This window comes from Aphelocoma coerulescens, chromosome 2 (assembly GCF_041296385.1).
Source record: "Aphelocoma coerulescens isolate FSJ_1873_10779 chromosome 2, UR_Acoe_1.0, whole genome shotgun sequence".
Classification (NCBI taxonomy): domain Eukaryota; kingdom Metazoa; phylum Chordata; class Aves; order Passeriformes; family Corvidae; genus Aphelocoma; species Aphelocoma coerulescens.
In genome coordinates, this window is record NC_091015.1 from 51,697,105 (window position 1) to 51,719,420 (window position 22,316).

A 22,316-nucleotide genomic window follows, 5' to 3' on the forward strand; every position below is an offset into this window, starting at 1 on the left:
GACAAAAAAAAAAAGGGGAAAACCAATCAATGACAAAAAAGTCAGAGTACAAAAGAAAAAGATTACATCTGGGAAGAATATACGTAAGTAAAATGTTAAATTATTATGTGGGGTGCTCCCAGGAGTTTATATATTAATTCCAAGCATAATAATGATTCATTTTTTGACAGCAACATTAAATTATATTCCAAAACTACTTATTATTACATTTATTACTCAGTGTAACAGGAAAATTTTACCTATTACAGTTTCAAGAAAGTCAAGAACAAAGGTTTCAATGCATACTTGTTTTCTTGTGCTTTTCATCTATTTTTTCAGCACACATACAAGAATTTTTATTACTTAAGCACAACAGCAGATTTTCCTGTATTATTATACTCTGTATTTTCCCCCTTTATCTTTCCAAAACAGCAGTCCTCCATAGATGACAGCATTTATCAATTCAGCAGAGAAATATCTAACCAATGTACTCATTTACTTTCCTTCACTTGAAACTGGTGAGAGTTGAGTAAGTAGGGCTGGTTGGTTGCTTATCTGGATTTGTTGTGGGGAGGTTGTTTTGGGGTTTTGGGGGTGGGTTTTTTGTTTTTTGCTTATTTGTCCTGTTTTTTTTCCAGAGTAGAAGTATGACTTATGAAAAAGAATTGAACTTATTAGAAAAGTCTAGGCTTAAAAATACCATTCATTGTCAGAACAATTTTGTTTAAGGATTAACTTTTTATTTAAAAGTACTGACATCTCTGCTTATCCTAAAGCAGCCTTTTGTTTTTAAATGGAAAATTCAGCTAAGAGAATTCACTCTACATTGACCCATCTATTCTTCCAATTTGGAGAATATTTACCTTAATGTATGGACTATTGGCCAAACTTGGGTGTTGGATCATAAGAAGCCAGACATTTAACATAATTAAAGAGAATATTACAAAATGGGGAGAGGTCCACGGGTTGGTTACAAAACACGTTAATTTCAAAAGTGTACACTGGAATGAGACCATTAAATTCATCAGTATTAACATAATTTAAGTGTTTAACATGAATAACATACAAATTTTGGGAAAATGTGTTTTGAGAAAACATGTTGCTGAAGTTTCAGTAACACATATCCATGTAATGTAACCACTAGTTTTGCAAAAGTTCCTATGTCTAAGACAGAACCTTTTAAGAACATTTGGGAATGTACCATTGTGAAGAAAGCATCCAAAATGCCAAATAAGAGGAACAGTAAAGAAGATGCATAATTGGTTCAGAAAAAGACAGAACTGAACTCAAAAAGATATAACCCCTCCCAACTATTGTCAGTAAAAAGTGAAGAAAAGCTATTGAGTTACATGCTTTAAACATATCAATGAGAGATTTGTCTATATTCAGTCTTTCACCTCTATTAAGAGAGTACATAGCACCCGTAACATATTCTGCAAAATCTTTCAGAACATCCATAAATCACAAACCAACCAAACTTTCAAATTATGTTACACCACTGCTACCACAGCAACTAAGGCAGAAATGTAATTCTTGCTTTTTCACGGCTAAGATGTCAGCATTTGAACAAACTGTTCTTATTTTCTGCATCACTCATATTTTAAATATCTTTTGTAAGGAATGATACTGAGCATTTCCTATTTTTTTTTGCTCTATACAACTGCTGCATTGGTCTATCAGTCAAACTGTTGAGAAATTTGATTAGTTACCCATTTTAAACATCTGTGTGTAGAAGAGAAACATCTTGTTTACATTAGCCAGATCATGCCAATAAGATGCACATATGCATGCCTACACACACACAGAGCATAGATGGTAAATAAGTTTTAACAGGGATCCGCAGTTGGAAAAAAAATAGATCAAATGATAGTTTGACTTTTCAGCAATTTGAAAAAATGACACAGTAACTCAAATGTTTTTACTTCTCTAATTACACCCTTCATGTAGAGTGTTACATGCTTTCATTGCTTTACTCGTCCATAAGGCTATTGAAGGTTAAGAGAACCTACAACTATTTAAGAAGTATGGTTTTTCTCTTCACCGGTCAAAGAAAATCATGACCTGTCCTTTGATAAACATAAGCAATACTCATTAAAAAAAAAGGAGACACGGTCTTGAGTTTGAAAACTGAGATAGCATGCAACTGGAACATGCTAATGAATTATACTTTAATAAGAAAGGTTGTTGGGGTTTGTGGTTTTTGTTTTGTTCTTTTTTACAAGTGACTAAGGAGCAATCATGGCTAGTATTCCTGTTTCAGGAATGTCCTTACTAGATCAGAATCACAGCATGCCAAGAGGTGCAAATATGGTTTGTTCACATATATGTATTAGTCCCTCCTCCAAAGAGCTTACACTCCAAAATAGACGAGAATAAGCAAAGGTTACAATGAGAGCAATGTCTCCATTATATACTTCAGAAAGGCAGTAAGAAACTCGTCCTACCTTACACGGAAAGTCAAACAAGTCTCCTAAGTCTCTGGCTGCCACCTAATATAAAAATGCCTATTTGCCCATAATGACATTGAGACAAGGGTCACAGAAAAAGTAAATCAGTGACATAAATTTGCTCTGCCTTTCTATGTAGCACTGCCTTCTTAACCGTCACCTTACCTAATGAGTTAGCAAAGCTCTACCACAGGTCCCTAAATCCAGTGAGTGAGCAGTTTAAACATAAGCAATAAAATGCTCAGTGAAAAAAAGTTTCATGTTTTGAAAGAATTAAAAAGCTCTTTAGAACAGTTCTTGATGGCAGCATAAAGAATGCCAGAGTTTGAGCCTGCACTCCTCCCAACTTATTTACATGTTCATCCCTTCACCTTCCTTCTCTGCTGTATTAGCCAATTTGGAGACTGACAAGATCAAAACAGTAGCTAGAGTGCAAAGACCAATAAGGTGCATCCAAATAAACCCTCCTATGACATAAAATACTCCAAACAAACAGTTAAAATAAAACCCTGCTAAAAAACTGTGGACTTACAGAACAAGAGACAAGCTAATGAAAGATGCACCCCAAATGTGTACTATACACATACTTTAGCAGCAAACAACTTACTTACAGGAAAAAACCTTCCACAAGACACATTAAATAACGCAACACCTGAGCTTTAATTTTCTTCAGAGAGGCACTCATAAATTATTTTTTAATGCCTCCCACACTTTAGACATCTAAGGCCCTGAGGTAGACTACTTAGGACGACTACTACTTCTACCCCAATGTCAAAATAATTAGAGACACAGATTTACATCTGTTTTCCCATTGTAGCCTTTCATTCTAGGTTGAAATTCATAGCTTTCTAAAATATTCTGTGAAGGAAACAATAGTTCTCAAAAGGCACTTTTACTTAAGCAAACCATTCCCCAAACAAGAAAGATTTCACACTGCTAAGTGTTCAGGCACTGAATTGTCACATTGTTAATTGTAACACTTAACATAATTTATAGGCATTTTTCTTTTTCAAATTAAATCTTCTCCTTCATCTAAGAGGAGCATTAATACCTCAAAAAGACTTCTGTTTCAGTAGACAGGAGATGTACTTTCAATGTCTTATGAAATAAAAATCCCCATGATAGTCTTGAAGTATAAATCTTTCACACTTAAACTGTTACCATTTTTCTAAAAGGCCTTCTTATTCTGGATTTTAGGAGAGGTAAAAGGAGCTGTTTCCCACATCAACACAAGATTAAATCCACTCCTTTTATTGTGGAAGAAGCCCTCAGAAGGCAAGTAAGTCCCCTGCACACAGGTGAGTGTAAGAGCAACTGTGATAAATTTCCACAGTACGGCCACACACAAAATACTGAGATTAAGCCAAGTGAAAGTCAGGAGCTCTGGTGAAAAGACAGACTTGTTCCAGTTTTTCCATAGCAAACTCTATCCATATTAAAGACTTCTGAGAAGTCATAGGCATGTAAAGGACAGCCTCTGCCTCCAGGCTTTGTGCGTTTATCAAGTAACTTTTTTAAAGCTTGCCTTTAACTACCCTTTTTGGGAACGCTCAATAAAAGCTCCTAAGGGAAGCCTGGCATTCCTGCCAATCATCACAAAAGCATACCCTTCTCTCTAGAGGAGGTCTTGGCATACCTGTTCTTTACAGCAGTTGTAACAAATCAGAGATCAGTAAACCAAGAGATGTGCCACTAAGAGAAACCTATTTTTATTAGTTTTTTCCCTTGAAATGAAGCAATACTCAATACAATTCAGGGCTTTGAGCAGTGCAAATGCCGTTTAAACCACTAAACTTACGTCTCTGCTTTCCAGAACTGTGTAGACATTGCACCATTTATTCTATTAATCCTGTAACCTACAACAGCAGTTTCTGGTCTGGAAGACATCTCTGCAGGGCAGTGGGCATGCTACAGAAACTAACATCTCTCTAATCCTTCAGGGAGTTCCTCCAGCTCCAGGTTGAAAAATGAGTGAATGCTGAACTTGTTCTGTGAACAGAAGACTTCAGCCTGAGACACTCTCTGTCAGGTACTTTGCACAGAGCATGTGGTAGGACAGACAGAAATTCTGCTCCTGGTATAAAACTGGTGCTTAGCTAAAACTGCATCAGAACTGTCCAGAAGCTGGCCTAAGACGAAAAAATAGATGCAGCTGGAAGGGTTATGTCATATATATGGGAATATAATTCTTTTATACATGAGAACACACTTCTGGGTAGAAGTCAAAAACAAGAAAATTGTCCTTCTTCACTATCGTGTAAGTAGGCAAATTTTTATTGACATCAGAGATACTCAAAACAACATTGCAAATTAAACTCTTAATTAAGGAAGGACGTTCACAGCACTTAACATCTACACAATGACTTCTAGAAGAAAAATAAAAACTTAACTCATTCACCAGGTTTCTACCTGCAATAAAATTCATATGGGTTGCACTAAATCTTGAGAAGGACTGATCTTGTTACTCTATCACCTAGGTACTCTAGAGCCATACAGTGACAGCTTCAAGGGGAAACAGTTGATCTAGGCTCAGAACAACTAAATCAATTGCGTGTCAATTCACCGTGTTACTAACCTGCAACACAGGTGGGATTATAACTCCTGCAGTACCTTATTGCTCCTCTTGGCCTGGATGTCACAAAGTTGAGGGCAGTGCCATCCACAAAATAAAACAGCAAGCCTTCTGGAATCACTTCCAAATAATAAAAGAATAATACAGTATTCTAATCAATTAGTATTCTGGCAAGAACATGCATAGACAAACTGGAGTCTTTAAAATCAATTTAGAGAAAAATTCTGATCTCAGATGTATTAATATGGACAGCTACCAAGCCTCCTTATTTTTCATAGACAAATGGCTTGTACACAAGCAATTTACAAAAGATACAAGAACATCTTCTAAAGAACCAGTTATGACAACTTGTATTATCAATTCCTATTCCCTCAGGGACAGTTTTACAGAAAGAACCTGGAAATTAAGCAAGGAAAAAAAAAACCTTATAAAATTACTAGCTTTTGTCTTGCACAGGCTAATTTGGCTAATTTGTTAAAGTAGGTTTTAAATTTATTTAATGTAAATGTACCTGGTGGGTTCTACCCCCAACCAAGCAAATACAAATAGCATTTAATTCACTGTCCAATCTCTATATGCTTCTGTAACTATTCAGGGAAAAAACTGTTCTTGTATCAAACTTAAGAAATCAGAATAACAAGGACATAACTTCTAAAATGTGACTTCGAGAAAAACCCTTGACTTATAAATAAAATCATGTTATTTATCATTTCTCAAATGAAGCAGAATTAAGGAAAAAAAAATAACATTGAAGGGTAGAATGCAGCCCTGGAAATCACCCAACAACTTGCCAAAGTTCCCAGATATATGGCAGGGGTCCAACATAAACAAAGCAAAGTTACCCATAACTTAGGGACAAGTGGTTTGGAAACACATCTTTTCCAGGACACTAAGAAAACTCTAATATTCATTTTGTTTAATGATGGATTTCCATTTTTGATTTAGAAAATACACTCCAACAATTGAAATAGCAAAACCAGTTTATTTTCTTTTCCTCCTGAAATTCACCTTATTTCTTCCAGTAGGGAGGGAGTGCACAAAATGCACATAGGTTCCTTTATTATTTCATTAGTAGCAAACTGAATAAAGCTACCAATGTTCTTATAGAACCTGATGTAATGATATAGCGGTATACCAAAACGTCTCCATAATAAAAAGGAATTAATATTTACTTAAGATTCCCACCCCTAAGGCAAATCCTGCAAGACACAGCTAAAAAGATGACAGTAAGTAGGGGGAAAAAGCAAAAAGCACATACTACCTTAAATAAACCTCACTTAATATTATAAAAATGATTCAAACCACATAGCTCTCTGAAGCAGGGTCATAAAAAGAAAGGAAAAAGGTCACTAAAGTATTTACAGAACTTGTTTTTACACAGGAATCAAAGTATTACTGTGTTTTCCATCTTGGCTTTGAAAGCCATTAGGTGAAATTAATTATTCACGTGTTTTGTTCTTTTTCCTCCAAACACAAGATAGATCTTGTCTCGTTACCTCAGCATTACTGGATGCAGAGCTATCCCTTTTCAAAAGTAAATATTTCAGAATACCACCCTGTAGGTTTTATCGTCTTGTCAAGAAAAACTAATATTATTTCAAAAGGTTAATCTTTCAGTGAGCCTCCTACTGCTCAAGGCATCTTTCTAACACTAACTCAAAACATATCCGAAGTTTTTCCGCGTTTTTAAACATTTAAGGTCAAATACTTTAATCCTCTCTTTTTAAAACAGTGGTGTCGAAGACCGTCAGACAGTGTAAGAACAGCAAGGATCTGCAAAATTTGCTTATTCTTTTCTACTTCCACTTACTATAAGGAACCGAGCAGGGAAGTCCAGTTGAAACCACAAGCCTAACAAAACTTTCAGCAGAAAATGAGAACTAGCTCCAGAAAGTCCTTAAACCACGTGAAAAACAAACAACAGAGATGAAACTAAGAACAAGGAAGCTGGTTTAGCAATGTTTTGGAAAGCTGTGACAAGCAACCTATTTTCTTTCTATTCTAAGATAAAAGTGAACAAGTAGATGGAGACTGTACTTCTGATAGATAGATGGATAGATAGTTAGATAGATAGATACATATTTTAAAAAGAGGGGGAAAAAAGAACTGCAGGCCCATGAGTTAAACTTGGAAAGAATTACGAAGAGCCTTCCAGGGAAGTGTACCTGGTCTGCCCTAAAGGCTGTAAAAGCTGCTTTCTGCACCACAGGGCACTGGGGCAAATGAGAGTCTATCACGAACTCTTGGTCTTTTAAATAGGATTCAGTAGCCCAGACAGACAGGTTTAGGCCAGAATGGCGCCGACAGTTCCTGTGATGTGCTGTGGTTCACCTGCGGGCTACAGAAGCCGGAGCCCCCATGCCGCGGGCGGCCGGAGCACCTGGAGGGGAGCGGCCGCCGGGACGAGGCTCCGCCTGAGCTGTCCAGGGCGCGGGTGCTGAACAGGTTCTGCCCGGGGAGGGACTCGCCTCGCTGGCTTCTCCTCTCCTTGGCTTCCACAGGGCGGGGGTATTCATCCCAAACAATTTATCCTTGATTACCAGTCTTTTTCTACTCCTGTTATCGAGTGCAGTTAGCCAAATACCACAAGAATGACACAAACATATTAATACACGAGGTCTGTCTTCTGCAGCCAGGCCAGGATCAAGCCCTTTAAGTTTTTACTCTCAGCCTTTGGCTGAGATTCGTAGCTTAAAGGCACAAAGATAAAAATTTCAGTTTGTGTACCAGGATGATGAGGTATACGCAAGTGTAAGAAAAACCTTGAAATTCCCCTCTATTTACACAGCACTAGTGCCAATTTGTATAAACAGTCACAATGGTACTTTTGTCTGTGTTATGGAAACGTTTTTTTACAGCCCAAACAGCTGCTTTTAGTTTTAAAGAATAATTGCTGCTGGCTTTCTTGTTTATACAAGAAGCAGAAGCTTCAAGTTTACTAGCTAACATAAACAGTAACACTAGATAACTCACACACAAGCCTGTTTTCAGTGAATTCTCTTATCAATCTATCCTCCTCAATCTGGCTAGGCAGGCAGCCACTGACAGAAACAAACAACCTATGTTTTTAAAGACAGTTACTTTATTGTTAAATGTTGTCTTCTTCATTACCACCCTGATCCCTTTTTGTCAGATACATGTAGCAAATTAGAGCTTTCTACAAGCCGAATTCAAAGTAAGCAGCTATAAAAATTGAGAGATACTAAGTGCAATAAATGTCCTTTCAGTTACATTTCAAGGCTGCATGCATCATTGAAACTGTAGCTAATAGCTAGCAAGAGTCAAGTACAATTAGAAAGGAAAAAAAGAGCCCTTCGTGATTGTAATGAAAAAAGAGCTGTTAAAAAAATGCATTAGTTGCCAATTTCTGCATTCAAAATTTGAAATCAGTTGCAAAACACTAAGAGTAATTTTCTTATTAGGAATTTTTCCAATGATAAAATTAGTTGTCAAAATCAAGTACCAGCGAAATTATATGGTTTTTCCATTAAGAAATTAAGAAAGAATAAACATCATCTGCTCAGAATGGTCTAAACCCAGCTGATCCCATATTCCAGTGCTGGCAGGAACCCCAAGGTCTCTTCACGTGCTATGAACATCAGTGAGACTTGTGCCCACACACCACTCATTAGAAATAAATCTGTCCTTACAAGCCCTTTTACATGAAGGTTTTGGAGAAAAGTCATTGTATGTATAACCTAAATATAATAATGATTTTTTTTAAATGATGAATTATTTTCCAAAACGCTCTGTGAGAAAAGAAAAAGTAATGTTTAAGTATTGCATACAACAACTGACTGAAATAGCTGACAAAGTATCTTTCCTCTCTACTTACCTCTGTGTGTACAAGTACTTGTGGCGCTACTTGTAGGCCTCAGCTAAGGGGTTCAATTGCCATAGTATTCTCTGACTTCCAGGGTTGGGAAAACACCACTAAAATTTGCTTACAATTCATGAGTTTCTGTAGAGGGCTAAAAATCTAACAGTTTAAGAGCATGAATACTGAGATTGCAGAAAGAGCTCCTTCCCTTTCAGCACAGGAAGAAATCCTTGTCAGTTATAGACGACAATTCCTGACAAATGGGATTATGCCCTTCGAGGTAGATTTGTGAGCAAACAAAAAGTTCTGCACGAGCAAGACTCAGTGACTGGAGTAAAGCTGTCCTCATAGTGTTTTAGCTGTACCAATTTCTAAAAAACATGGTACCTAGTGCATTTATCATCATTGCCTGAAGGAGCATGAGGCTTAGTATGTCAGAGAGAAATTACACTAGGGAAAATACAAGAAAAATAAGGTCCTGTGTCTTGAGGCTTTTCTTCCTTTCCTATTTCTATCTGAAATTTCACATGTCTGAAATCAAATTACAAGTGTGTAATTTTGTAAATTTATAAATCCTTAAGGCATAAACAGAAAACCAATAGGATTAGGATTTAATATGTTGACATTTAAGTTCCAGGCTATAGTGGCTTGTGCTAGATGTACAGCCTATTTACATGGTTAGGTCTTTGAGGGAGCAAGTTTAATCCGTTTTAACTCATATGTGCTTCAAAACACTGCTAACAAAGAGCAAAATTTACATCACAGTTTTCAAGTTTGGGGAAATGCAAGTTTAAAAAATTGGAATTCAAGAAAATACCTATAAATGGATACCCTAAAATAAATAATTTAATCAAAATGCCCTCTTCCCTTTGATACAGAACTAATTATCTGTTTCAGTATGTTTTTCTTTGGTGTTATTCCTTCATTAATACTACAGGTATACAATTGCTAGATAAAACTAGAAAATTAAAGTTAAAATGCAAATTATATATAATACCCTAAATTATGTCTTTCAAGAAAAGAAAATAAACAAGTTCAAAACTCAAACACTGATTTTCTTTTAAAATGTGAGTATTTTTAAGATCCAGCTAAGTCAATATTTCTGCATATTTATTTTTGTTTTCAATAGCACTACAGTTACTAATAAAGGTGTTGCAAGTAAGATTACTCATCCACACAGAAAACAGCAAAAGGGCAGAGAAAAGGAAGAAAAAAGGAGAGACTCTCAATAAGTGACAAAGAGCTCTAGTGTCACAGGACCATAGTTTAAGAGATTAGAAAACAACTGTATCAGCATGGATATCCCCGCATCCCGATTCCCCCTAAGTAAGAATGTAACGAACACCACCATTCCATACAGACCTTTCCTGCTCTGTTGCTTACAAATTTAGCATCCTTGCCAGGTGATTTCTTTTGAGGTTAACATTTCCTCGGGTGCTTACATTTTTCACTCATTTTAATTGTGCATCTTTGTGAATAGTGTCGGGCCAGCAACATATTGAATACAAACATTTGTTTTTAAACATATTTCAAAGACTGCTTGCATGCTACAGCTAACAAAGTTTTAGGCTGCCATGGGACACAGCTATTTAACAGCCCAGAGACAGTGCAAATCCATGATGGAACAATGAAGAAAAACAGGAGTCCCTAGAGGTGTATCTTATAACCAGGATTTTGCAGCACTTTGGAAAATACAGGGGGTATTGGCTAGCTGTAGTTTTGACCACTGGCTAAATAATTCTTTTAAAAACTTGTTAAATATATGCCCTTTTAACTTGTTTGTTTAAGCATCAGAGCAAAATATTTCAAGGCCCTTTGCTGTGGTCCTTGCTTCTAGAATAATAAAAATTAATTTCTGCTATTTCTTTCAACTCCTGGCAAAAATTATACTCTGAATAGTCTTTACCAATGCTAAGTATGCCTTGCCTTATATTTGTTGCAACAGACATGGCAGCCTTTCTCCATACTTGCTTATGTACAGCTAGCCAATCCCTAAAAGAGAATCAACACTGTCCAGGATTTAAAAATTAGAATGCTTCTGACAACCACTCCATGACCTCAGATTCCATGACCACATAAATCTGTGTGGACAGGAACAATCTCAACACTGCTGTCAGTCCAAGCAGTCTTCAGAGAGCTTAATTCCAGCTCACTTTTCATAAATTAATGGATTTCCTCAATGTATTAAATGGTTTAATGTCAAGAAATTACATAATCCAAGCTTACAATGCTTTTAAACATTTCTTCTAAACACAGCTTTAAAGCAAAATGCACAGTCATTAATACAATGTAAAAGGTTGGTTGCCTGCGCACCTGTAGAGAGAAGTCCCATATACCAGCCCAGCCCACTAGGAGGAACTTTTGTCCTCCAGCTCCAAATGTGTTCATCGTTTCCTTTGACTTCATCAGCTGAACACAACTGTGTGCTTTACGACTGGAGAGGCCAAGTGGAGACACAAAGAGAATAACCTGGGCTGAACACGTCATCCATCCCCCCTCCTTGCACAATGTAAAACACATTATTTGCATTAGCTTTCTTATCCCTTTGTTTGCAGCAAAACTAGTCCCACGTTTCCAAGGAACACTTCCTCCACTCCCTAGTTTTATGCTGTCACTGGATCTCGATCTTATCAAGTGCATGAAAACGAGTTTATTTTGGTACACTGTTTATTATGCTAGCAATGGCATCTGTATTTCCTCCAAACCAGAAGCTATTTCAGTACTGTCTTTTATTTCAATAGTATTTCCAACATGTCAGTTTTTCACATCCATGATTATGAAGAAGCTCAGTATCATATGTCTTTGAAAACTTTATCACTTACAAAGCACACAAATTCACAGATACGGCACACTGGGATATAAAATAATCCAATAGCCAAGCTGTGGCAAACATGCATTACTCTTCAGTTAATTTTAATTGTATTTCAGTCCTTAAGAAGCGAGGCAATGCCTGTACACTTGTCATCTGGTATCTTAATATTAGATATCTAGTATGCAAATGTTAGGACAGCCAAATTAGATATTCAAAGGGTGTTTCTTGGATAGCATGCAGCCTTTTTACATATGTAAATTTCATGCTGTTTCCATTCATGTGCTGTTCTAGATCACTTCTCTTCAGCCAGCAGTAGCTTTACAGTACTATTGCATGGGTGGAGAAAGTATTTTATTTCTTTACACAGCACTTTAAAAATATAGCAGTAGTTTTACAATTACATTTTATTATTTTGGAATTTTAATTTGTTGATAGATTGCTAGAGCTTTAACAAAAAATCAGGTTGTCTTTGCTGTGCTTTGTACTCAGGCAACCAGTCTACCTGTCATTCATTGAGTAATACTCCCAATATAAAAATAAAACAAATATCTATCCCAAGTGATCTGACTGTCTCTAACAACTACACCCACATGGCTAAGAGAGTGGAATCAAACCCTAAAACTCGAACACTCAAACCAGCTCTAATTTACAACTGAAGTTGAAAAAAATCACAGCATTGAAAAATCCAAAGGAAAGTTGCATAGCTAACCCTGTATTTGGGCACTTCACACCTGAACTCAGTCATACCACCTTTTAGAAAACTTCATCCCAATCAGCTATGAAGATGAATCATGATTCATATCTAGTGCAAGACATTATAGGAGCCCCGAGCCACTCATAGACATGGAAACTATGCCTTCCAATATTCAGAACACAGGTGTGTGATTTTAAACTCATTCTTCCCAAAGAACAACAACACACACAAGAAAATGGACAGCAAATTCTCAAGTCTGGCATCTTATGCTACTTCAGTCATTCTTGCTGATGCAGCAAAGACAGTGAGAAGAAAGAGAACTGCCTCAGAGTGAAAGCAAAGCAGTTAAATGACCACAGAGAACCACATTTTACTATTGTCACTGTTCTTTATGTTCTGGAGATTGTCCACCGCTATCTCTCTGACATTTGCTTAACTGATAATGCTCTGATCTATTTGGTAGAGCCACAGCATTTTCTCAAGAGAAGCAAGATTTTTTTCCCCAAACCGGAACTTTTATCCATATTCACATTGAAGAATAATAAAGGAGGAGTGATGTTCTTCATTCTACAATAAGTAAAATTTCTGATAGCTGCAGGAAATCAGGATTCAAAGTAACATGATTTTCAGGGAACTACCTAAGATTCTTGACAGGATGACAATCTGCTTTGTAAGTTTTCTGAAAGACTATCATCAGATTGGTCCAGACTTCGTTACAAAAAAATTAAGATTCTCAAAATACTGCTTATGTGTTCAAGCAATCTACAGAAAACACCTCTGAGCAGACTTTTCTTTTGCTGCACATGGAAAACTTCACATCTGTTAGTGTATGCCATGACAGTTTTTATTTTAGCAGTACAGAACAACTGCATTTAGGTTACACTCAGTACAATTCAGCAAGAACCCATCCTTCAATTTTGTGTCTTCAACACTCAAAGACAAATGCATCTGTATTTTAATAAGATATGGCATCCTCCCCCTTTTGCATTGAGTCCTGTAAGTGCCTTAACTATATTTCAACTCAACAAATTTTATATACACCTATACTTCAGGGGAAAAAATATCCAGGAGAGTCATAACTAAGCTTCATTTTTTACCAGAGAATAGCCTTTATGGAATATGCTAGTATTGGCCTTAAAAAGCCTGCAACTTACTAGTATTGACAGTATTCCAGATGCTCAAGTAACCTCCCGTATCTAAAAACTCCAACTTTTAAAACCATAATGAAAATGCAGTATAGATCAATCTGACATAAGGATTAATTATGGAAGCCCAACTAGGAAGTGTTTTGGAATACCACTAGTTTTAAAAGCCATTTACTGTTAAAATGCTACTAAATAATTGCTTTATGTAAATGACACTTTGTATGGAAAGCCAAACTAATCGTAACAGCTTGTTTCTCCTTGCCATTATTCTTAGGTGAATTTATTATAAGTTACTAGAAGACACGCGAAGTGCATGCCAGATGAGAACTCTGTATTTATAGCACACTAAGTCAGTCAGCAAACAGAATCTTCTAAAAATATCCCCAATGGTATGCAGCACACCCACCCTTTGGAGACTGTGCACAGGCTGCGGTGGTCTGATTTTGAGACAGAGCAGACTAGCAAGAAAACACCCAGCTAGGTCAGTTCCTAAAGACAACTGAGAGTGATAGAGTCAAACCCCACACAGCACTTGGTATTCTGTCTGGCAGGCAGTCAGACACCTCGAGCCCTAGGAGATTTTCCTGCGTGCTTCCTGATCTGTCCAGGTCAATACTATTCAATTTCCATGCAGAAAATAGAAGCATGTCCTGAGTGAAAGGGAGAACCAGCCTCATTCTTTCTATGGCTTACCCTCCCATTTTTGCAAGCACCAGGAATTTGAAGCCTACCAAACAACAGAGGTCAAAGACCTCTGGATGCACACTGACATATCCTCAGGAAAGTCACAATGATAATTTACAAAGGAAAGCTGGTCTTGGGAACATAGGCACTTGTTTAGGGAATATCTATCCAGATAGTAGACAACAAAAACCACTCTCCTAGATGCTTAAGACATGCAGTTCTGGTTTTACTCAGGTAGTTGTGGTTTTATACAAATTGTTTTCTTTTGATTGGAAAGATGCATTTCTTTAAAGATGCTCCAAAATAGAAACTCAGAGCACTCAAAGATTTCTCACTTTCTTTTCACGGGTTGAACATCTGAAAGAACAACATGCTCCATTAACACAGTAAATGAACACAATCTGTAGAAATGACCATACACCTCTCCTGAAACTAATTAAGCCATTAATGGGCAGTAGACATGCTGCAGAAAAATCTTGAAAATAATATAAAATTGATTGCACGCAAATAGCAAGGAAAACCTACCCAAAATTTTTCACAAAATTATTCAAAACTTACAAGTTTCCTGCAAGGCTAAGAGAGCAAATCAAGAACATCTGCATGATGAAGTTTTCCATGAGCAGCTGGCAAGAATAGGGGAGGAGAACTTACCCAAACAGATGCATAGGCAATGTGTTTTAAAAATAGTTTTGAATTTCTAGCAGTGACAAAAGGCTTTCTTTATGAGACAAAGAAATTACTTATGAGGTTGTTGGAGACTAGTCTGCAATTATATGACAGAACATGAGGAGAGACACATTTTCAGAATATCAGGGCTGCATAGGTATTCAAAAGACATCAAATAAGAGGAAGGCCTTTGTTTGAACTGGCACTACAAAGGTTCAATCAGGTATTATCACTACCTTGATAGCCAAAAGAAATATTTATATATGCCATTACAATTAGGCTGTTTCCTCTTCTTCAGACGGTTAACTATTTACATTTCTCCCACAAATGCAGTGCTGCCATTTTTTATTACTTGGCTTCTCTTTTTGTTTACCAGGCAGGGAGAGGGAAACAAAAAATAAAAGAAGCCCTTCAAAAAAAAGAAGCCTTTCAAAGATCCTCTATCACTCACCTCAGTCTTTACTTCACTGCCCCACGTTACTCATCACCACAGACACCAGTCTCCAGCCGAAGGAAATGAAAGATGACTCCCAGGGACTTCATGAGCACTGCCCAAAGTCTCAAGCAGTCCTTCTTTTAGCTCACTTTGTCCAAACACTTAACATTTGAGACTAAAAGCACTCTCTTGACTGAGCTGGAGCAGGTGGCTGGTGGTGCTGGACTTTTGCTACTTTTTCTTGTCCCCTCCTCAGGAGGGTTTACACATTTGCTGCCAAACCAGGAACTGTATATTGCCCACTGAATGTATGCAGGAACAGAGAAGCCCAACTAAACACCGGAACAGCGAGACCCTGCAAAGGGACTGGATTTCTCAAACCCATCAGTCAGAACAGACCTTCTGAAGCTCATTATCAATAGACTTATCCTTGGACTGCTCTCTTACCACAATGGATTTTTCAATCTGTGTTTTGGTGAAGGGGATGCTAAAGTATTTACAAAATCCTCCATATCTTCAAGGACTGCAAAAGTGACTCTTCTCTCTCACTTTGGAGTCAACTCACTGGTGTAACTGAACACATTTATCCCTTGCCTCCAACAGCCCAGCTCTGTGTTTATGAAGCTATGTGTAGGCATACAGACGTGTCTCTCTCTCAGCTTTCTGACTGGTCTCCATTTTAACCTTCTTCTACAATCAGCAGACTTCAGTGAGCCTCTCATTTTTCCAAAGTGGATAAACATGGATATGATTGCCTTTCACTGGCACAACCAAGTGAACAGAAATAAATCAAAACACCCAAGCAGAGACACCTCCTTTGCTTTCACTGCTCTGCACCTTCTAACACCTATGAACAGCAACAGCAAAACTATCTGTAAAAGCATATGGAATTGGGTTTTTTTTGTGTTTGCAACAGCAAATAGCAGTTTTATCAAACTCTAAAAAGGTAGAATTTTAATGGAAAAGCTATAGCTTTTAGTATTCTAAATCTTTCCACTCTTTCCTCATTCTGAATGGTTAGGAAGCAATTTAGAGAAATACATATTGTACCAAAGATTCAGTGGCCTTCCTCAAACATTAAAAAAAAAATCCATCTGCCAGGAAGAGATGATATGTCAAGTGGTACCAGGGCATACAGGCTGAAAATACAATAATACGTTTCACTGCTTCTAACATGATTTACACAGACAGGATATCCCAACAGTCCCACTGCAAGGAACACTTCCCAAAGTTTCATGAGTTTCATGATTTCTCAAAGCAATAATGCATGTGTCATACTGGAAGAGAAGGGCAAGGAAGTGATCAAAGGACAGTTATACTCCCGTCCAAAAAAGGTGTGAGAAAGATGAAAAGAACCTCAAAAATCTATCCAAATGTACCATATAACTAAACAGATCTGATGGGAAACAAAACAAGATGTGGTCTTCTAGGCAGTTTGAGAGACATTTAAAAAACTCTTTCTAAAAATTCACATCATTCTTCTACAGTTATCTGCTTCCCACAAACCCACTAGGAATTCAGGTTATAACCTGAGGCTTTCATAAACTTTCTTTTATAGAATGAAGAATTCATTCATTACTTCTACCAGCTATTATTACAAACAGATGCTACTATAATATACCTATAAGGTTCTACCCATACTGTGTTATGTACATTCAGTAGCTGGTGATAAATGCTGCACTGTAAAATACTTCATAAAAGAAGTCTGATCATTATTTGGCTTAAGAAGAACGTAACAAACTTCCTTCTCCTAATAAAGTTGAACAGATGCAACTTAATCTCCAAATCACTACCCCAAATCTTGACATAGGCATGAAGGCTGTTAACAGCTGTCTGACAACACTATATATTTAAAAATTTATTTTTAAAAAAACACATAAAATTGTATATGACCATATACAACACAAACTGAGATTTTGTATAATTCCTGTACAGTCTCTGCTCAATCATCTTGAATGAAGAACTGATGAGGAAATTTTAAAAACTCAGTATGTTTGAGTTTCTGCTATCTTCAGTTGAATTTTTATATATGATTCCTTAAGAGACTGTTAGTGACAAAATAAAACAAAAAACAGTTTAAAGGCATTATTGTTGTCTTGTAACAACATTCCCAAATTTGAACACCAGAAGGATACTTATACTAGTGTTTCTGCCAGTAATTCTCCCAGTTATGACCACCAAAAAAAAAGGAACATAAACATGAAGAGGGTTCTGAGGAGCTGTCAACATTTTAAGTGATGGAAGTAACACATCGGCAGTTACCCAAAGCAAAGACCATTCCAAAAGCCCATTTTTATCTGAACCAATTGCATCACTGACAAAAACAAGCTATACTGTAACTACAGTGGTAGCTTTGCTGCAGTGCTGACAAATATGTAATGGCTAAAAATACAGTGGAAAAACTAATGTGAATCTGGCCCCAAGGTCCTCAGGGCCAACTCTTCTACACGTAACAGAAGGTAAGAACATTTACTTTGGGGCTGTAAGAGAGGGGAAGTCCCATTCACGGAGGAACAGAGCAGGGAAACTACTGGTCAAAATTCCTGATAAGTGTTATCACGTTAAAGGAAGCTGGAACTTGGCACTGTGTTGCAAGAAAGCTCTTGAATGTCATGCACAGGTTTGGCCTCTCTGCATCTGGGAGTGCCGTAAGATCTTATGGAATTTGGGTCTCACTCTACTTAATGCCCTAAGCCTACTTCAGGCATGCTCACAGCACAAAGTTAAACATGCATAGATTTTTTTTTTTTTTTTGTGAGACCAAGGCCCTGATTATTGAATTGAACTCCCCCTGAGATGATACAAAGCTACACAGCAGTATTTACTTCACTGTATATTGTCCATAGAAGTGCCTTAGCCTGAGGTCAGATAGGAACACAAGACCTTCACAGTCAGGAAAGGCTGTCAGTACTACAGTTCCTACTAAAGGAACATAGGCAATAACTGAACATACTTTAACATCATTTTTATATTCTCATTCAAATGGTGTACTAACAAGCTTAGTATAGATTTAAGCATGTTACAGAGGGTTAATATTTGTACATTACTTCAGCATGCAAAACAGCTCAGTAAAAGTGACAATAGAGTGTAATTCACTAATGGCAAATTAATTACAGTAATTTAACAAATGCAACACCCACGTGTCACTGACTGACGAAGCCAAGCAGTATGCCTAAAAACATAAATAGCTGGAGATTTGGTTCAACTTACAGAAGTTATTCTTGTTCTTCTTTTTTATTTTAATTTTCACAGAATTGCTATGCTAATTCTCATAATTAATTTTGGCAGTTTTCAGGATAAAAAGAAACAATTCAGCTAATTTGCAAGTTACAAAACAAGGGAGGGGACTTCAAGCATGCTCAAGCTCCACAAGATAAATGCCAGACACCACACCTAGACAAGCTTGAGCTATCTACCATCAGGACAAAAACAATGCTTCAAGTTATTTTTTCAGAATCCTGATGCCATTAATGTATGATCTCCAGTTGGGCTACTTTTTCCAAGCATGTAGTTATTACAAGGAATCAAGAAAACACAAAGCACGCAACTAGAGAAGGATGGCAACACTGAGTGGGATGTGGAGTAACGTATCATTAACATCACAAAATATTTAAATTGAAAGAAAGAGTAATGCTTGAAGTGAGGCCTCCTTCACAGGTGTTGCAGTATTACGATTAAGCAGTTATTCATCCCACTAAGATACACTGTCCTTATGTGGTCACAAGATTGTGGTGAATCCATTTGCTTCTTCACTAAAAATCTTACTGTATCTTGAAACTTGCCAGTTATACTCCTAACATAAGGCAATCCTTATTTATTAGTGAGGAGATGAAGACAGTGTACCCCTCCTGGCACTTCTCCTGCACTGGTAAAAGCAACAAGCTTTGCATCACTCCAAGGACAAAATACAGTGTAGTAGAGGAGTCAAAAAATTACTACACGCCATAGAAAAGTAGGATCAAATTCAGAGTTATTCTGAAGACACCTTCCTGCACCTGAATACAACTTCCTAGGTCATTGATCCTCATCACTTCATTTACATTTAATCCACTCCCTCCTGGCACTAAGGCAAGTTGCAGTACAATGTTTAGCAAGGAGGGGGAAAAGAAAGTTTCACCTTCAAGCAACAGTTGGCTACACATCGTAATGATTCCCTTGTGCTTAACACGAGCTGTACAATACTCCATGATAGCACATCCTTTCATCACTAAAAGAAATACATGCACCTTCTTCCCCCTCAAGCTACTTTTGATGGTGTAATGAGTATGCTTGCAACAAAGCACTCCTGTCGAGCAGCTTGGTACTATGAGAATAGTTATGTTTTCTTTCTTAGAGGAAAACATTATTTTAGTATGATATTGTTTGACAGCTTTCTGTTAATGTTCAACCGCGGGGACGAGTCAGTTTTAGATATAGGAAGTAACAGCTATGCTGTCTTGAGGTCAACACGCCAGAGGCGACAGGCCATGTGATAGAAACCTCGTGTACCCTGCGAGGGTCAGGCTGCAGACAGTTCTGCTTTGGTTAAAAACTGGGTGAATTACAGAAAGCAAGAAAGCCAACCTGCTACAAGTAGTAGTCACAAATGGATTAATAAGAATACAGAAACGTAGACACTTGACATTAGCCTCTTCTTTCCCCCCCCCAAAAAAGCTTTGGGGTATTAAGTATGTGTGTGTATATAAATATATATGTATTTAAACTATCAAATGAAGAACACATCCATTAAAAAATAAAACTTGCACATTGTTCGACCTATAGGAACAGCCCTTAGAATGAGCAATACTTAAAGGAGTCAGCAGCTTTGAAAGCAGCTGGCAACTAACAAGATGATTTTTAACTTCAAGTTAAAAAAACACAGGCAGTAAAATGCTCGTCCTATACAGCCCAATTAATCTCGGTAGTGCAAGAGAGACAAAAAAACTACAACCTGCTCCACGTTTTATGTGCTTCTCAAAGGGCCTCAGCTTCCTGGTTATTTTAGAGTTTAGCTGAGTATTCCTCCTGCCTCAAGAGCACATGTGCCCATCTTTAAGGCTACAGGGTACCGGTGCTGCAAGCCCGTATTCCAGCGGCACGGACAGCTATCCGGCTCTACTCTTAGAGGGGGCATTAACAAAGAAACTTACTTTAACTTCTGTTTTTCCGTACCGACTTTCTGAACAGAGAACCCGAAAACTTAGAAAGAGGAACAAGCATCAGCCACACATTAATCAGTGCCTAAAGAGGGGTTTGGTCCGATTTTAGAATAAACGGCGGAGACACATGATCCAATTAAATTCTAATTATGTAAGTAGTAGGCAAGAGTATTTACACAGGCACTGATTACAGCTATTAGAGTCTAAAGTCGCCGGCCGGAGAGGCTCCGCTTCCTCCCCGCCGCCGGGCTCGTTTCATTTCTAACCTCCCCTGTACAGCTCTCCTTACAGACAATAGGAGACGCCGGCTCGAGAGCCCCGTCTCCAAACCCGGACGCCAGCCTGGAGGAGCCGCAGCTCTCCCCAAGTGATGATTCATTACCCGTCCCACCTCGGAGCCAGGAGCCGGGGAAAGACCCCCCCACACACCCCATCCCACCGCCTGCAACCCCGGCCCCGCAGCGCCGGGAGAGGCAGCGAAACCCTCCCGCCCCGCCAGTGCCCCTTACCTCCGAACAGGTGCGGCGAGAGGTGCGCGGGCAGCGAGCCGATCACTAGCCGGGGCCCGCCGGACGAGCCGCCACCGCTGCCGCCCCCCGCGGGCCGCTCCCGGCCGCCCTCCTCCGGGGTGCTGCTGACCGAGTCCTGCGAGCCGTAAGGGCCGCTGCTGTGGGGGATGTTGAAGGCGGACTGCGCTGCCCGGGCCCCGGAGGCCGTGGCTCCCCCCAAGGACCTGCTCCGGGGTGCCGACCCCGCGGCACTCCCCGCCGCCGCTCCTCCGGCCGCCGCGGCCGCCGCGCCGCCGGGAGCAGCGTGAGGCGCCGCCGCCAGGTGCGCGTAGCGCCCGCCGCCGCCTGCCGAGCGCCCGCCGGTCCCGTTAGCGCCTCCGCTGCTGCTGCTGCTCGAGGAAGGCAGATCCCCGCCCGAGTACGCCCGGGTGCGGCCATTGGCGGCGGTGGGGCTGCTCTGCTTCGCGCCCATGGTCCCGCCGCCGCCTGGCGCTGCCCGGTGCCCTTCGCCGCCGCCGCCTTTCCCGCGGCGCCCGGGGGTGGTGGCAGTCCGGCTCCGGCGGGGGCGATCCGAGGCGCGGGTCGCGCCGGGGAGGGGGGAGAGGGAGAGCCGGGGAAAGGGGACGGGTCGCTCTGTGGGTCGGTGTGGAGAGGGGAGAGCCGCCCGCCGGGATCCGGCTCAGCTGGCGGCCCCGGAGCGGCCGCTGCTGGCGGGTCTGGGGCGCCACCATGAGCTGCTCGGGACGGTGCTGGCTCCCGCCGCGCGGCCGCTCGGCCCCGCCGCCGCTGCTGCTGCTGTGCCCGCCGCCGCCGCGACCGCCACCGCCATCCTCGTCCGCCGCCGCTGAGCCCTGTGCGGGGCACCGGCGGCAGCAGCGCCGCCAAGGCCGCTCGCTCGCCCGCGGCGCGCCGTGCCCGTGCCAAGGAGGCGGGAGGGGGCGGTCGCCCCGGCGCAGCCGCTCCTCTACCGTGTCGCCATGCTGGGGGCGGCACCAGCGGGCAGGATGGGGAGCGGTTACGGCGGGCGGGGGCCGCCGCCTCGCCTGCCCTCCCCGCGCCCAGCGGGAGACCGGCCCCCGGCGGCGACGGTGCAACGGGCCGGGCCCGCCGGCTCGCCCCGCCTCCCGCGCCGCTCCTCCCGCAAGGTGCGGGGCAGCGCCAGGTGAGGCCCGCGTGCGCTCCGGCCGCGCTCGCCTCGGCAGGGAGGGAGAGTTCCCGCGACGGCTCCGCCGCCGGGACACACGCACGCACACACAGCCGAGGGGAGCTCGCTGTCCCCTCGCCCGCAGGGGCAGCAGTGAAGAGCCAGACTGCCGGCGGCGGAAGGCGAGCGGCCGTGCTTGGGGACGGCCCCTGCGCCCGCGCTCCCTTCGAGCCCCGGCAGGTGAAGGAGAGGAGCGGCTGCAGCGGGAGG

General features: G+C 40.4%; 1 protein-coding gene across 1 annotated transcript in view; it reads right to left on the reverse strand.

Annotated features, from left to right (window-relative positions):
• The window catches only part of ZNRF2 (zinc and ring finger 2), a 53,813-nt gene extending 31,930 nt beyond the window's left edge, over window positions 1–21,883 (reverse strand). The window contains exon 1 of the mRNA XM_069007423.1: window positions 20,903–21,883. Coding sequence (XP_068863524.1) covers window positions 20,903–21,374 — 472 coding nt within the window. The 5' untranslated portion in view covers window positions 21,375–21,883. The remainder of the gene's footprint in view (window positions 1–20,902) is intronic.
• Window positions 21,884–22,316: the final 433 nt, after the last annotated feature.